General features: G+C 41.0%; 1 protein-coding gene across 1 annotated transcript in view; it reads right to left on the bottom strand.

Annotated features, from left to right (window-relative positions):
- The window catches only part of ankrd6b (ankyrin repeat domain 6b), a 41,297-nt gene that overhangs the window by 18,104 nt on the left and 3,857 nt on the right, over positions 1–19,336 (bottom strand). Inside the window, exons 2-3 of the mRNA XM_084431641.1 lie at positions 11,803–12,070; positions 1,900–1,998 (exon numbers count right to left, since the gene is read on the bottom strand). Of these exons, the coding sequence (XP_084287767.1) occupies positions 1,900–1,998; positions 11,803–11,928 (225 nt within the window). The 5' untranslated portion in view covers positions 11,929–12,070. The remainder of the gene's footprint in view (positions 1–1,899; positions 1,999–11,802; positions 12,071–19,336) is intronic.

Here is a 19,336-nt window from a genome sequence, read left to right as displayed (position 1 = left end):
AGAAAGCAAAACAAACTACAAAAAAAAAAAAAATGGCATGGTTGCCAAAACACAGATAAGGTTCATGAAAACAAATTTCAGCTTGTATTGTGGAACATCATCTGTCCAAAATATGAATGAAAAATCCGTGCTGTTCCTCATCTGTCTTCAGACCTCAGTATAATGCATGAGTGCTTTTATGCTTTTCCTCAAAACATCTGCTTTTGTGCTGCACAGAAGAAAGTCATGGGGGTTTGGAGGGAAACTGGTGTATGAATTATTCTTTTAAATGCACATACACATTTACGACTCTTCAGTTGCTCTATATGATGTTTCAAAAACCCGATTACTAGTTTAGTGGGTTTTTATTTGTAGTCATTCAGACAGTGGCCCAAATCAGTTTTCTTCTTAACAGTGTGAACAGCACACAGTACATGGACTCTGATCTTTCCGATTCTGACTGATCTAAATCAGGTCCAGCTCTGATGATGTTCTCGGATCAGACCTCGGCATACTGAACTTAACACGGATGAAAGCCAGGCTGTGAGGGATAGACTTACAGTCTTTACAATGGCACACACTGGATACAAATACTAGAGCATGTCATTTTCACAACTCACTAATTATTTTATGGAGTCTTTGTCTACTGATTTATTTTTTCCTTCAGAAAGATGTTTCGTTGGCTGAACAACAGAACAATCCACTGAACACTACTCATTCCTGTCAGGAAATAAGTAAGGCCCTATCCTGACGTCACTTTAAAGGCAGTCAGTGGAGGGACAGTGAGGTGTTTGAACTCACAAGAATTATGGTGAAAGATCTATAGCAAAAGTTGAGGAGTCATATTAATATTATTTGACAGTTTTGTTCTTTTTTTCATTCTCATCCTTATCGCCAGCGCACAAATTGTTGGCATATCACCGTATAAATGAAAACATAAATACTGATTTCCGATGACAGTGTGTTCCTCTGCGTAAGCGGGTCCGTTTAGGACCGGGATCAGTTCAGGACCGGGATCAGTTTAGGACCGGGATCAGTTCAGGACCGGGATCAGTTTAGGACCGGGATCAGTTCAGGACCGGGATCAGTTCAGGACCGGGATCAGTTTAGGACCGGGATCAGTTCAGGACCGGGATCAGTTTAGGACCGGGATCAATTTAGGACCGGGATCAGGTCAGGACCGGGATCAGGTCAGGACCGGGATCAGTTCAGGACCGGGATCAGTTTAGGACCGGGATCAGTTCAGGACCGGGATCAGTTCAGGACCGGGATCAGTTTAGGACCGGGATCAGTTCAGGACCGGGATCAGTTTAGGACCGGGATCAATTTAGGACCGGGATCAGGTCAGGACCGGGATCAGGTCAGGACCGGGATCAGTTCAGGACCGGGATCAGTTCAGGACCGGGATCAGGTCAGGATCAGGTCAGGACCGGGATCAGGTCAGGACCGGGATCAGGTCAGGACCGGGATCAGTTTATATTTTTCAGTTTTGGTAGTTTTGTTGTGTTTTTGTCATTTTTATTTGTCTGTTTAGTATTTCAGGTTATTTCAGAACATAAAGTTGAAAATGTGAAATATTGCTGAAATAAAATAAGTTCATATTTTATTTCAAGCATAATATATATATATATATATATATATATTTTTTTTATTATTATTATTATAATTTTTTTATTATTATTATTATTATTATTATTAATAGCTTTTACATTATTGTTAACTATAATAACCCTGGAACATAGCCATAGTTAAGTCTTTTTTTATTTTATAGAAAGTTCAGACTTCAGAAAGTTCAACATGACTTTGCCCAATGAAAATGTCCCGAGGGCCCAGAACACCCAGCGACGCCACTGGTCATCAAAGATATGTTTGTTTTTGCAAGAGCTCAGAAGAGAAATGCAGCAAACGTTTTCTACTCACATCGTCTTGAATGTCCAGGTCACATCCGGCCGCCAGCAGAATCCTCACAACAGCAATGTGGCCTTTATAGGCAGCCAGATGCAGAGGCGTTCTGCCATTCTGCAAGAAAACAACACACACACACACACACACACACACACACACACACACACACACACAATCAGAGACTTTAACAGCTATCAGTCCGTCTGAATGGAGGGCATGCCAGTGAAAGTGTGTGGGACAAAACAGAAGTGTGACTAACCGTGATGCAAAGCAAACCTGCACAACTCCAATCTCACAATGAGTGAGTGAATAAAAGTGTGATGCACGAATACACATTATCCAGCAGCAGGAACATATGACATCATCAGTCCTCTTTTCTACCGTTTGAGCACTGATTAATCTCCCAGAGGACTGCGGTCAGGAGACCGTCACGAAGAGAAAGTGACTTATGTAACACACACTCATGTCACACATGTTCTGGCTGCTGTGTGTATAGAGTTAACAAACAATGATGCAAATGTCTTCTCTCAGAAATCTGCATGGCTAAGCTGTTTTTTATAATTGAATAGAAAGTAGATAATCAGATGATGTGTTTTATTATTGTAGTGTTAGTATGTTAGCACAGGCTGCCGGCGAGTTCTTAGGGGTTTATTGATGATCTTATCTGTCCTGTAACTGTAAGAGATAAAGGTTGTAAAGTGTCTGACCTCAATTACGGCACGAAGGCCTTCTGTGATACTTTCCTTACTCGTCCCTGTCCTTTTGTCCAAACGTCACGTATTAAAGAGGTCAATCTTATTATGTTGTTCCTTTTCAAGTCCCCATATGTCTAAATACAATGGATAAAATACTAAACTCACCATTTATAAATATATACATTTCACTACTTTGGTTTGAGTGGATGTTCATTGTTGTCGTGTGCAGCACTAACTTCATATATGAAAATCTATGAAGAATATTGCAGGTGTTTGTTCCTTTATGTAAAATGTTTCAAACTAAAGTTTCTTTGGAACACTATGCTCTAAATATCTTTTTCTATCATGTTTCTTTAAAAAAAAAAAATCCTTAATGACATCAATTTGCCAGGAAGTGATGTCATTTTTGTGGGAAAATAACAGCGCAGTAAGTATTAGCATTAAATCTGATGTTCTGTGCTTTGTTTTTCTAAAAACGTATTGTTTGATCTGTTGTTTGATCAAATTATAGAAAACTATTTGATAATATCAATATTTCAAAAGTAATACTTATAGTAAAAAATATTTTGACAGATTTGATATTTAAACTTAAAAATATCTACAGTGCTGGTCAGAATTATTTGCCCCCTTTGTAAATATGATCAAAGATGGCTGTAAAAAATAACTCTGCATTGTTTATCCTTTTGATATTTTATTAAAAAATTTTTTTGCAAAAAATCTAACTTTTCATTGAAGTAAATGAAGTGAAAATGGAATTATTACATTATGAAATAAATGTTTTTCTCCAAAAAACATTGGGAACAATTATTTCCCCCCTTTTATTAAAACAGCATTTATCTGAAATAGAAAGCTTTTGTAACATTATCACAACCTTTTTTTTTTTTTTGTGGAAAGAAATTAAAGAAATTAATACTTTTATTCAGCAAGGATGCATTAAATTGATCAGTGATCGTATAGACATTTATTATGTTACAAAAGCTTTATATTTCAGATAAACGCTGTTCTTTTGAACTTTCTATTCATCAAAGAATCCTGAAAAGAAATTGTACACAACTGCTTTCAACATTATTAATAATCATAAATGTTTCTTGAGCATCAAATCATCATATTAGAATGATTTCTGAAGGATCATGTGACACTGAAGACTGGAGTAATGATCCTGAAAATACAGCTTTGATCTTTGATATTTTAAAATATATTCAAATTGAAAACAGTTATTTTAAATTGTAAAAATATTTCACAGTATTACTGTTTTTGCAGTATTTTGGATCAAATAAATGAAGCCTTGGTGAGCAGAAGATACTTCTTTTAAAACATTTAACCGTTCTAATAATTCTGGCCACCACTGTGTGTATATATATATATATATATATTTTTTTTTTTTTAAGTTGACATTGCTATGTGTTTGTGAACTAGTTTGAGGATGAGTAATTTTAACTCTTTATTTCCATCCAGTCAATCATCATGTTCAATGAATTGCTATTGTGTAAAACATTTTTTTTTTTTATAATGCATAAGTTTATTAAAGTTTTATTAAGTTTGATCAGAGCATTTTTCTGAAATATCTGGTATATCCTTATAGATATTTCCTATAGAACAGGCTCCCGTAGGCTGGTTACATGGACATCTATCTTTATGACTCCAGGGCAGAGGACATTAAGGGTTAATTACAGGCTGGAATTCAAGTCAGATGCAGCAATGTTTGCAGACATGCAAAAGAATAGAAAAGAAAAAAAGGATGGAAACTGATGTAAAACACCAGTGAAGAGGTTCAGTAGGGTTGTGAGCGGCTCTAAAGGCCTTGTGAACAACAGCATGAGATGAAGAAGAGGCATCAGACACATGAAGGGGAGACTGATATAAGAGGACTGAAACGTGCTGGTGAAACAGTGGGTTCCCAAACTCTACCGTCAGCCGAATCCCTTCAAATGTCATATATTTACTTGAAGTACCCCTGAGATTTTTTTTTTTTTTAAGTAGGCTTTTTTTTAAAGGCAAGATTTTCAATAATTTAACGAGATATTCAGAGTTATCTGATGTCGGTTAATGGTCACATGACATGTAAACAGATAAATTAGCTCATCTTTTTTAATATGCGTTTTATTTTGATGTTTTTTTATTTTAGAAAAGGAGTGCTCACACTCGGATAATCGCTTTACAAGAACCAACTATCACTCAAATCATCAAGCTTTTATTTTGCCATTGCTGAAATACTGTAAACGTCTTTCCACAAAAATGTGGGAAATTGTGTGAATGTGACTGTAAGTGAAACTAGTGCACATAAAGCTCCCAAATGAGTGTTAAAATCACAGCATTTACTGTGAACCGAGCTGATCTGAAAACACTGTAAATGAACACAGTGTCACACTTCACTCTGAAACGCGCAGAGCAACAGACTGCTTTAAATCACAGCCAGCCTTTGATTTGATGTCACTATTTCAGTTTTATTTCGTTTAATTGTGCATACCCATTTGTTATTTTAAAGGGCACCTATTATGCCCCTTTTCACAAGATGTAAAATAAGTCTCTGAGTGTGTCCCCAGAGTGTGTATGTGAAGTTTTAGCTCGAAATACCCAACAGATCTTTTACAGCATGTTTAAATTGTCACTTTTTGGGAAACGCGTCGTTTTAGTGTGTATCCCTTTAAATGCAAATGAGCTGCTGCTGCACGGCACAGGGGGCGGAGCCTCACGAGCTCACGCTCAGAGCCAGGATAATATCAAAACTCTCAGTAGCGGTGTTCATTTCAACCCGGAGTCGGGGAATAATGCCCACAGAGCCAGAGAATATATGCTGTATGGAGATAGAACTGGTATAGTTTAATTTATACGGTTATAATAACGTATTTGTCATCTGCTTTTATCCACTATTAATACAAGCCTGCTGTAGCAGACCCCGTCCGAATGATGACCAAAATATAGTTTAATGAAGTTTATTGTACATCACACAAAAGATGAAGCTTTAGTTTTACTCCAGAGAATCACTGTAAGAGCTGAATAAACACAGTATAAGAAGTGCGCATTAAAGTCTTATCCATAAACTCTCTCTCTCTCCCTTTCATTATCATCAACATACACAGCGAAGTACACAAAACACTCGTTACAACTAACAGTAAACAAATATATACACACCTTTTCACTGAGTGCTTAATAAACTGGTAAACCTTATATCCGTAACATGACTGGATGAGCTGTGATAAAGTGCGCACTCTCACTTTCATTTCTGCTGTGATCAGTAACGTTAGGCCTGTTGCACTGGAGACTGTGAGCTGGATCACGAACAGTACAGAGCCATCCTTGAGTAACAACCAGAGTAAATGAAGACTGCTACATCCTCTTACATCCAACAACAAAACACCTCAGTCGTTTTTAAGACATTCGTGTCTACAGTTGCTCCAGCGTCGAAACAATGGCGGACTGTGTTTAGCTCACTCAGGGCGGGTCTACGCTAAAACTGCAGTGTCAATCAACAGTCATGGGCGGGGCCTGTGTCCAGCTCACTCAGGGCGGGTCTACGCTAAAACTGCAGTGTCAATCAACAGTCATGGGCGGGGCCTGTGTCCAGCTCACTCAGGGCGGGTCTACGCTAAAACTGCATTGTCAATCAACAGTCGTGGGCGGGGCCTGTGTTTAGCTCACTCAGGGCGGGTCTACGCTAAAACTGCAGTGTCAATCAACAGTCATGGGCGGGGCCTGTGTCCAGCTCACTCAGGGCGGGTCTACCCTAAAACTGCAGTGTCAATCAACAGTCGTGGGCGGGGCCTGTGTCCAGCTCACTCAGGGCGGGTCTACCCTAAAACTGCAGTGTCAATCAACAGTCATGGGCGGGGCCTGTGTCCAGCTCACTCAGGGCGGGTCTACCCTAAAACTGCAGTGTCAATCAACAGTCGTGGGCGGGGCCTGTGTCCAGCTCACTCAGGGCGGGTCTACCCTAAAACTGCAGTGTCAATCAACAGTCATGGGCGGGGCCTGTGTCCAGCTCACTCAGGGCGGGTCTACCCTAAAACTGCAGTGTCAATCAACAGTCATGGGCGGGGCCTGTGTCCAGCTCACTCAGGGCGGGTCTACGCTAAAACTGCAGTGTCAATCAACAGTCATGGGCGGGGCCTGTGTTTAGCTCACTCAGGGCGGGTCTACGCTAAAACTGCAGTGTCAATCAACAGTCATGGGCGGGGCCTGTGTCCAGCTCACTCAGGGCGGGTCTACGCTAAAACTGCAGTGTCAATCAACAGTCGTGGGCGGGGCCTGTGTTTAGCTCACTCAGGGCGGGTCTACGCTAAAACTGCAGTGTCAATCAACAGTCGTGGGCGGGGCCTGTGTTTAGCTCACTCAGGGCGGGTCTACCCTAAAACTGCAGTGTCAATCAACAGTCGTGGGCGGGGCCTGTGTCCAGCTCACTCAGGGCGGGTCTACGCTAAAACTGCAGTGTCAATCAACAGTCGTGGGCGGGGCCTGTGTTTAGCTCACTCAGGGCGGGTCTACCCTAAAACTGCAGTGTCAATCAACAGTCGTGGGCGGGGCCTGTGTCCAGCTCACTCAGGGCGGGTCTACGCTAAAACTGCAGTGTCAATCAACAGTCGTGGGCGGGGCCTGTGTTTAGCTCACTCAGGGCGGGTCTACGCTAAAACTGCAGTGTCAATCAACAGTCGTGGGCGGGGCCTGTGTTTAGCTCACTCAGAGCTGGTCTACGCTAAAACTGCAGTGTCAATCAACAGTCGTGGGAGGGGCCTGTGCAAAGTGACATCACATTGCCCCGAATCTGAGAACGGCTTGTTCTGAGACAGTGCTTATGATTTATGGGGATTTAGAAAAAAGCACTGGGTGTTTTTTTTTTTATCTTTAGGCCTATAGGGTTGTTGTGTACACACACTGCCAACACACATTTATGTTCAAACACCATGTAAAGGTGAATTTTGCATAATAGGTTTTATGTTACATTTAACACCCTTTAATGTTACATTTGATTTAATTATTTATTAGCTTTTCATCAACTCACAAACCCCGTTTGGGAACCCTAGTCTAGATGAATGTTAAAATCACCTCACAGGATGAGCGAAGCACCTGGAAGAGACAGAGGAGTGTGTCCAGATCATCCAGGAAGAATGAGGATAGGAACAAACAACAAGCAGTGATTAAAAGACAGCAGGTCTTCTGTGTCATACCTGTACCTGGGTGAGTGCAAGTAAGGGATAATGTACATCCAGCCGGTTGTTATCTCAGAATAAACCCAGACAGGGTGATCAGGATCAGGTCTTCATCAGCCTGAAGGGGTTTATTCTGATATAACAACCGGCTGGATGTACATTATCCCGCTTATTAAACGGCTACTTGCCACATGAGTAAATAATTAGACGAAATATTGATCTGTAGAAATATTTTATTAGCTCTTTAAACGCAAAGTTCAAACTAGACGGACATTTAAGGGATACAGTCATACCACTTATTACACAGCATTTCACCACAGAAATAATTATGGAGATAAGAGATAATGATTTGAGATCAAGCTGTTTTAAAATCGTACCTGTTTGTTATCCTATAATCCAACAGTGTACAAAACAATAGTCACAAAATGGCAGCAGCTGCGTTTGTATGAAACGAGAGAGAGCGAGTCCACGATACTGGATGACATAAATAACTGTGCACAAAATATTGAGTTTTTAAATAGAAAACAGTTATTTTAAATTGTACAAATATTTCACAATATTACTGTTTTGAGTTTTAATATTTTATTAGCTCACCAAAAGCAAAACTTCCATGAAGAAAACTGTTTCTAGCAAGTGTAAAGCGCTGCTGACTTCAGTAACCCGGATGAGCCCGTGTTTCTGTTTCCAGAGGTTGTTATCTGGGAATAACACACCGCTGGATGGCGCGATTGACCAATCAGAATCAAGTATTCCACAGAGCTGTGTAATAAAACTGCTTATGGACTCGACTGCTCAAAACTACCTTTATACGCTGAGATATACAGCATCGTGCAGCACTAGTTTGAGTTATGTAATGATTTGGGGGAAGAGACCTGAGGTATGCGCTCGGACAGGGAACAGACTGCACCTCAGATCCAGCAGAGGAGGTTGTTCATGTTCACCTGCCCGAAAATACACTGACAGATTATAATGAGAGTTTTCTCAATCTCAGGATTAACAAGCTCCCATTTTCCAGTTACACAGACACAAAAACAAAACTGCAAATGCATGTAATGTTTAGTTGATATAACAGGAGTGGTTGAGAAACAGTTTGAGCGCTCATGAGCAGCTGTCGCCAGAGATTACAGAGTCCACAGTTTAACCTGCAGTCACAGAAATAACAATACTTCATGCTGCATTAATGGCAATGAGACGTCCACAAGTCAACAACATGTGTTGCATTATCACTATGCCAGAAGTAACTCTTGTGTTCCTTTCCTTAAACCCTGTGAATTACAAACCAGGCTCTCAGTTTTCCTCCTGTGTGAAATCTGTTCTGTTCAAACACTCTCTGACTGTAGGAAACAGTCCCTGGCTTTGTTTCAGAAATTGTGACTGTACATCAGTATTAAAGTCACTTGTTTTTTTTATAGTATATTGCAGTATTTATTGTAAATGATCTATTCGTGCACAATGCACATCATAATCTTCTTTTCAATTCGTGTGCCTTCGTAATCTTTAACTGAAATATCTTCCCCTCCCACTTGCAGCATCACTTCTCTGATGATGTCAACCTGTCACTCACATGAGATCCACCAATAGCAAACCACCACCATCCAACCATCCAATCACTAGTGCCACAGCTCTCATATGTTGGTCAAGAGCCTTGAAAACTTAGCCTAGAAATCTAGACTCACCCTAGCGGCAGCAAATTTTATTTTGCAGCCAGTGTCGTCTAGCAACTCTCCGTTGGCTTTCGAGCTGGAAAAACCAAACTCTAGTCAGGCCAATCACAACGTGTATAGAGTCGGTGGGCGGGCTTAACATAATGACGGCAGAGTTGCGACGGTTCCCTGCTACTTGAAAACAAAGAAGAGCTGCTGGCGAACAGCGGTCTTTCCAATCGGCTTTGGCCGCGACTCTGGAGGACTTGGAGTTAAGCTTTTCTTTGAGAAAAGAACAAAGAACGGCACTGAAGTCATTATTAAAAAAGGAAGATGTATTCTGAGTTTTGCCGACCGGATACGGCAAAAGATTAATCTCTCAACTAGCTCCGCTGGTGGGAAACCGCTCTGGTTGGTTGTAGCGCTGTCCTATTAAATGCAGAGGGAATTTGAAAGACGACCGTTTATCCCGGCCCTCGGATTGAGCCGTGCCAATGCTGTGTTCCCAGACCCAACATCTCGATGTGTGTCTGGCTTGCCAGGCTATTGAAAACTGTCACATGTCACTTTTTCTCTCTAGGGCTGTTTATTAACTGCAAAACCTGCCAAACTGCTCCACTGACTGACACAAAAACTGCATCATATGTTTATATATAAGGACATATGCATTATTTTAGTGCCATCACAGAATTTAAGAATCTGTATGCAGGAATCCATTTTTCCAGGAATTTGTAACACAAAGTGTCTTATTTCTAAATTTGTTACATGTAAGAATCTGGCATAGATGAAACATACATTTAATAATGTAAACACTGCCCTTATCCATGTAAAAATGCTCATTTCTGTGATGTGATTATGAGTCTATTGTCTGTACTGACGGAGACAAATCAGACGAACAAATATTTGTTATAATTAACAAATAATCTTTAAAACCCTTTATCCAACAAACAAACTGTGTGTAAGAGTTGTATGGGACGACCCCCGAATGGCAATTTACACTGAGATGGAGGACCAGGCCTCTGCTTGCCTTGGCAAGCAACGAGAAATCATCTGATAAGACTCAAGAATGAAGTTTTATTGCTCAAAAGAATGTGGAGGTTGGCCACATGCAAAAGCACAGGCCATAGGAAAGACACATAAAGCCCGTAAAACAGACTTTTCCATAGACAAACTATGAATGAACATGCATATTCCCAAGACATTGTATCTATTATTGCTGTTTTGTATATTGTCTCTTGTATTGTATTTTATTTTAGGCATGTTTTAAGATTGAGCCACTAGATAATGTAACCTTTGGGCATCATGCTTCCTATCAAATTAATCCGTGTGACGCCCTACATATTGGTGTATATCACCTTCTTATAGCATGCATTGTATGCTTGTTATATTAACCAGAGCATAAAGGGACACAAACTCCCAGCTTACTCCAATCCTGCAAATGAGTCAGCTTCCAAACAAAAGGAACTATTATTGCTTGACAATCGTACCTTTCTCATTGGTCAAGCCAAATTGGAGAGGCGTGACGTCTGTGGACGTTAAAGAGCTCCCTCTCTTCTGGTTGCAGTTTGTGTGGGACCTCGCTTGGTCCTGGGGCCAGCACAGCGGCGCCGACAGGCCTCAACACATCAAGCCATGTGCAACCCCCCCGTCAGCAGAGAAGACTCTCTCAACAGCCAGAGTCAGACTAACATCACCGAAGTTACAACATCTTTCACTCAACCCAATAGAATTGCAACTTCGTCACCATAAACTATTAAAAGCCATCAAGACTTTCATCTGAGACTGCATCTTCGAACGCAACGCCTGAGGCATTGCAAGGAACAAGAGCAGTTTCTTTGCTTTCTGTATTTGTATTGAGATCAGCGATTTCCTGACACGTATGGTCCAGAACGATGTGTGCATGTACTCTCATCCTAGGGTGCGAAACCATAAAAGCTAGATATGTTTCATATGTATCTATGTCTGGTGGGGAGAAAATAAAAATAGATTTTATCATCTGACTGGATCTCCTCCTTGCATCATATCGCATTTTTCTTCAATATCGTGCAGCCCTGATCAAGGGAACATAGCAGACACAAAGAGGGTTCTCATGAGCGACCTTCTGATGCCTAATATCACAAATGGGACTTCACAGGTGCGCATCTGTCTAGGGTGTCTCACGACGCTGGGATAGGCTCCAGCATTCCCTCGACCCTACGTAGGACAAGCGATTTGAATGAATGGACTTCACAGGCACGTGTACGAGGCAGCCATTGACCACAAGTGTGCCGTTTACGACAGGACCAAGGTCTTCAGATGCAATATTCCTATGTAGATTAACACCAAGACCTGTGTATAGAAGTGCATTATGCTCATCCCACACAGATGTTTGAATGACAATAAAAATGACTTCTGAACCTCACTATATAACTAAGATTACTAAAGCATGACACTGACCTTGGTAATGGCTACCTTGGCCCCTTTGTTGATGAGCTGAACCACATGCTCAGCTTGGCCCTTGTGCGAGGCTATGAGGAGACGCTCGGAGAGAGCTCGCACAGATGATGCATCCTGCTGGGTCATGAATTAGGGAAAGACTCGGGGATGGGGGAGGTTTGGGGATCAGGAACAGGAACGAGTCCCTCTGCCGTGGGATGAGAGGATAGAGGAACCATAGATGTCCAGCTCCTGGAGGGATCTAACCCTCATGTCCTCTGGAGAAAGCCTGTAGGGAAACAGGAAACGGCACAACTGTCACAAAAGCAGAAATATTTTTCCAGAGTAAGAGCGGATGTGACCACAGGCAATGTGAAACAGAAGAAGAGGAAGGTGTGTGTGGGGTTGTCAGCCCTATATCAACAGATATGTCAGTAATGCTTGTACAAAAGGTCTAATTTGTTAACATTAGGTATTAATGTATTAATTAACATGAACTAACGGAGTAATTTATTTGTTCAACATTTAAATCTATAAGAATACAGCTGTTCATTCTTTCTTCATGTGCATTAACTAATGCTAACAAATGCAACTTTTGATTTTAAAAATTTGTTAATGTTGAAATTAACATTAAGATAAATACTATAGAAATATTGTTTATTCATGTTAACTACTATAATTTGCAACACAGAATATAATCACCCCACACGAGTACTGCATGCATGCAGATAAAGTTGGCCGTACTAGACATTTTGCAGCTAAATAATAATAATAAAAAACATATGCGTTTCTGAATGAACATCTTCAGAAGGATCTGCAGAATGGCAGCACAAGCTTTGACAGACTCATTTCACACTGACACTGATTACACCTGGTTTTGGCAAAGACTTGAGAAATGTCATTTGATCCTGTTGTGTTTGACTCACGGGCACATGCTTCGTTTCCCGTGTGCATGAATTTTCTTGACACTTTCCCTTGATTCACACAGGGAAACAGCCCAAGGTCAGCAAATGACAACAGTTATACAGCTTCAACTTAACATATATGGTGTGCAAATAAAACAATAAATCAATACAGATTAAGGAACTTATTCCTTAAAATTAACTAAATAACATGCAATGCATTTCACACCAAAGCACAGCACGTATAGGGATAACGAGTCGATTAATGTTCTATATAATGTTTATGCGGTAAAAGATGCAACATTTAATGCAGCATTAACTCCTTAAATTCGGCATCAACAGCTGTAACTGATTCCACATGACACAAACCTGATTAAATAAGTGCTTTAGCTACAGTCTAAACCCCCCAGTCCTTCAAGTCAAAAACTTCAAAGTCAGTAGAGAGATTTATTACGTGTATTGATGACCACTGTAGGGCCACAGATGCACTATGGTAATAATTCATTCAGAGAGCTGACATGAGCAAGTGTAGACAGATCCTCAACACCACAGCCACACTTGCTCCTACAGACATCCGCGTTTTTGACGGGGTTCCCAGGACGAGGACCTTTCATGTTATATAGGAGGACTTCTCATGTTATATACAGTCCCAGACAATGGCAGACCCTAAACAATGGCCTGTTCACAACCTGAAACATTACTCATAGATATACCTGATACATGGCTCATAAATACAGCTGTATCATGCTTTCCCCAAAAGGAAAAGGGAAAAACATTCTCAACTTTTTAGGAGAATGTTAGACAAAAATTGTATTTGAAAAGCTTAATGCTCAAACAACAGAAAAGCACATTGGGACATTGGGCATTGTGAAATGAGCTGTTTGTTTAACTGCCAAAAACTTCCACAATAATACATTCAGCTTGTTACTGGCCAAGACAACACCATACAATGATGTATACCTTTCTTAACTTTTATCAAAACGCACACACACACACACACACTAACCCGACCCCTAAAACTACCCATCACACACACACACACACACACACTCTAACCCAACCCCTAAAACTACCCATCACACACACACACACAAACCACCCGACCCCTAAAACTACCCATCACACACACACACTAACCCGACCCCTAAAACTACCCATCACACACACACTAACCCGACCCCTAAAACTACCCATCACACACACACACACACACACACACACACACACTAACCCGACCCCTAAACCCACCCATCACACACACACTAACCCGACCCCTAAAACTACCCATCACACACACACACACACACACACACACACACACTAACCCGACCCCTAAACCCACCCATCACACACACACACTAACCAGACCCCTAAACCCACCCATCACACACACACTAACCCGACCCCTAAACCCACCCATCACACACACACTAACCCGACCCCTAAAACTACCCATCACACACACACTAACCAGACCCCCATCACACACACACTAACCAGACCCCCATCACACACACACTAACCCGACCCCTAAACCCACCCATCACACACACACTAACCCGACCCCTAAAACTACCCATCACACACACACACACACTAACCCGACCCCTAAACCCACCCATCACACACACACTAACCAGACCCCTAAACCCACCCATCACACACACACTAACCCGACCCCTAAACCCACCCATCACACACACACTAACCCGACCCCTAAAACTACCCATCACACACACACACACACACACACACTCTAACCCAACCCCTAAAACTACTTATCACACACACACACAAACCACCCGACCCCTAAAACTACCCATCACACACACACACACACACACACACACACACACTAACCCGACCCCTAAACCCACCCATCACACACACACTAACCAGACCCCTAAACCCACCCATCACACACACACTAACCCGACCCCTAAACCCACCCATCATACACACACTAACCCAACCCCTAAAACTACCCATCACACACACACACACTAACCCGACCCCTAAACCCACCCATCACACACACACTAACCAGACCCCTAAAACTACCCATCACACACACACACACACACACACTAACCAGACCCCTAAAACTACCCATCACACACACACACACACTAACCCGACCCCTAAACCCACCCATCACACACACACTAACCAGACCCCTAAAACTACCCATCACACACACACACACACTAACCAGACCCCTAAAACTACCCATCACACACACACACTAACCCGACCCCTAAACCCACCCATCACACACACACTAACCAGACCCCTAAAACTACCCATCACACACACACACACACACACACTAACCAGACCCCTAAAACTACCCATCACACACACACACACTAACCAGACCCCTAAAACTACCCATCACACACACACACACACACTAACCCGACCCCTAAACCCACCCATCACACACACACTAACCCGACCCCTAAACCCACCCATCACACACACACTAACCCGACCCCTAAAACTACCCATCACACACACACTAACCCGACCCCTAAAACTACCCATCACACACACACTAACCCGACCCCTAAAACTACCCATCACACACACACACACACACTAACCCGACCCCTAAAACTACCCATCACACACACACACACACTAACCCGACCCCTAAAACTACCCATCACAGAAAACTTTCTGCATTTTTACATTTTCAAAAAACCTCATTCTGTATGATTTATAAGCTGTTTTCCTCAAGAGGACACAACATGTCCCCACAAGGTCAAAAATTACTGGTATTACTATCTTTGAGGGGACATTTGGTCCACATAATGTAGTCACACATTATCTTTAAACTGTATCAGTATTTTTAAAGGAGAACTCCGGTCAATTTTAACATTGAGCTCATTTTTTTGTACATTTGGAGTGCTGTCAGTACAGAGAACAACGACAAAAATCGGTGTTGCCTACACCTTGTTATCCTCTTTTTAAAATTTGCACCCTGTTGACTTCAATGGGGCAAGTTTTAAACCTGCTTTTAGCCTCTTAACATCCTTGATGTGTCATTACAAGTGCATAGGTCATGTGAGTGATTCCTTCGGAGTGAACGCGGCTGAATCTGACTGCAGTAGATGTGAAAGATATGAATAAAAATGATGTTTATTCAGCCAGCGCACATACCTGTATTTACATCCTGTTTTCGGTCGAAGTCCACAGTAGTCGATTGTCGAGTTCACGCGCGTGATCATAGGTACTAAACCTATGCGCGTGAACTCGACAATCGATTACTGTGGACTTCGACCGAAAACAGGATGTAAATACAGGTATGTGCGATCAAACTTTAATGACATTATCAGATATGCTGTCTAACTAATTAGTAACTTAAATAATAATTAAATAACTAAAAACTATTTGACTTCATTTGTTTTCCACATTACTCATATTGCCATTTATTTAAAAAATAATATTTCAGATACGTTTTCTGAGGCTAGTTGCATTAACTTAGCCACTATTTTACAACACTCATGTTGTGTTCGGGTCATTTTGATCCGGAGTGGATTTTCTTTTCCCTGAAAATGCTAGTTAACATGATCACATTGGATTAAAACTTAGGCTACTGAGTAAGTAAGTTTTAATCCAGCTTTGACCGGCCTGTTCCCGGGCAAGAATGACCAGCCTGCCAAAAAGTGCTTATAAATCTCTCATTACTCTATATTATCACCAAATATAAGACTCAATCTTTTTATCAACTTGTTTTCTTTCACTCAGGACAGGTGTGTATTTATTTTTGAAACTGACTGATTTTAAGCCTTATATTGATCTGAGTTTATATCAGTCATAAATGACTATCTATTGAATATGAATGGGGGAGATCGAAAATAAGAGAAACATTTAGTGTTCAGGAGCATGTTCATCATGTTCATGTCCACATACACATGTGTGCTTGCAAAGATAAAGGCCTCAGACCTGTGCATGTGTGGACAGACACACACACACACACAAACACATTCATGTACACAAACAAACTATTACAGGCTTTCTTTTTCAAAGAGATGAACTTCATCTTCAGATCAACGAGGCCTACGATCAATCAGTTCCAAAAATAAATATAAAACCAATCTTACTTGGAAGAAAACAAGTTGATAAAAAGATTGAATCCAATATTTGGTGATAATATACCATAACGGTGGCCTGGAAATCCAGACCCAAATCTGAAAGATTAATGGTCTGGCGTCGACTAATGAAAATCGGCCAGCTCGAGGGGCGGCACCAAGCATGCATTTGAAAATCTCACTGCACGCAATTGGATAACACTACGACCAATCACAACAAGCCCCATACGCTTACCTACCAGCGGAGCTAACTGGTAGATTAGACTCTTGCCGTATCCACAGCGAAAACGTCCTACTTGCGTCTAGATGCAGTCTCAGGAGAAGGTCTTGATGGTTCTGTGAGTCGATAGTGTTGGAGTTGCAATCAATTTCTTCCACGATGAATGAGGAAATGATGATGAACTCGCGATGTTAGCCTTATGATCTAGGAAATTAACACCGGAGGAAAGGTCAGGCGGTCGGACTGTATGTCGAACACACGAACAGCAACCAGGGGAAGAAGCAAGAAGAAAAAGAACACCGAGAGGGAGGTCTCTCCGACAGTGGCCTTTCTCTTCTCGTGAGCCAGTGGTGCCTTAAGCTTTCAGAGGGAACGTTTTACGATCCTTTGTCTTGAGCATGTAACTGGATTTCGATGAATGAATGGAGAGGAGTCCTTTTTTACGGCCACTAAGGAGTCGTTCCTCTGGCCTGAGGCCTCCTTCCCCCTCCTGGAATGTGTCTGAGGTCCTCCCGTATCTGGACTATAGTGTCGGCTGATACTGATCAGCGGGAGAGCATCTCAGGGCTCGCTTGGGCCAACCGGGACCTTGTCTTCAGGCTTATTCATTAAATATGATGAATAATTGTGTGTCTGAATGGTCCAGACGCTACATGTGTGACTTTGTGCCATTTTGTTCAAAACAAAACAAACTTCCTGGTTAAACATCGAAGAACACTACTGTGATAAACAGTGTGCAATTTTTGTCCTTATTTTGTTGACAAATTTATCCACAAATATTGCTTTTTTCACTCAAAAGAGATGCATATGTGCAGATAAATGAGGCCTACGATGAATCCGTTCCAAAAATTTATACAAAACCTGTGCAAATTGAAAGAAAACAAGTTGACAAAAAGATTGAATCCAATATTTGGTGATAATATGGCATAACGAGCGATTTTCAGGCAATTTTTAAAAGACCGGGAACACAAAAGGTGTTTTTAACACAGCACAAGGGTTGAGACTTTTAAATTAACTTGTGTAAATGGACGTGTTTTCATTTTTTGGTTTGACCAACTAGCAGTTAAATTAGACTTTAAAAAGTCAGGACAAGTCTTGAAGAAAAAAATGAGATGACTAACTTTTAAGACTAGTCTAAGCAATTTATGCAACTAGCCACTGAATTTGGTCGTTTGACTTCTTTGGAGGAACGGGCTCTAGTCTGAGTATGTGTTGATGATGGTTCAGGGTTCATTCACACTAGCACTTCGTTTGGATGATGTGAACGTTGATTTATGAACTCTTCAAACGGTGCGGGGAACGGTTCATGCGATCTCCAGCATGGTTCGCAGCTGATACGTATGTTCCAAACACAAAGAACACTTTTAGTAACAAAACTATTTACTAAAAGTGACACGAACGGACTCAAGAGCACATAAACCAGTCAGTATACTGGATGCATACTGGATGCATACTGGATGTCTGGATGGGCAACGGGGTTCCCGCATCCTGAGAGTTGTGATTGAAGTTTGAATGGAAAAGTCTGTTTATATACCGAACTATTTTTTCTATAATTGGAGTGAAGCTTATTCACTTAATTTCCCTAAAGCAATCATGTGAGGAAGTATTTAAAACAAGTGTGTTAGGGCCTAATGCAAAGATCTCTTCAGCATCTGTGCTCAGTTTGTCCATTAACAATCACAAAGCCCTCCGTCATCTTCACTCATCACCAACATGTCAATACTACTAATTTCATTTCATTTATTTATGTATTCTCTTTTCATGGTAATGCAACACGAAATGCCACAACAACAATCCAACAAACACAACAAAAATACATTCCATGACCAGAAGAACAGGAGGAAAAAAAATCTTATAAACTCCTACCCCATTCTTATATTAAAAAAGTTACAAATTAGATGGCCTCACCGACATGACAAAAAATAACAAAATAGCCCAGACCAGATCTACTTTCAATTTCAACAATTTTTTTTATTTTTTTATTTATTATTAATTCTGCTTACACAACAAAAACAACAATGATGCAATGATGACAACTCTGGCGACGAAAACAACGACGAGACCATCATTGCTGTTATAGTTTTAACAATTTTCACATTCATCTTTGTACAAGTTAAGTATCTTCTCTTTATACTTATATTTAAATTGAAGAATATTTGAACAACATTTTAGATCGTTTTCTAGAAAATTCCATCTTTTCACACCAGAAACTGAAACACACAAACATACTGTTTGAGGGTATTTCCAGCAAAAGGTTGTTTAAAGTCATTATTTCTTCTGCTTGTCTCACTTATTTACAGTAAAAAGGGTTTGCAGTCCATGCGGTAACAGGCAGT

Source organism: Rutilus rutilus (assembly GCF_951802725.1).
Source record: "Rutilus rutilus genome assembly, chromosome: 15".
In the NCBI taxonomy this organism is placed as follows: Eukaryota; Metazoa; Chordata; class Actinopteri; order Cypriniformes; family Leuciscidae; genus Rutilus; species Rutilus rutilus.
The sequence above is the reverse complement of the archived record's forward strand: the minus strand, read 5'-3'. Positions and strand labels throughout refer to the sequence as shown.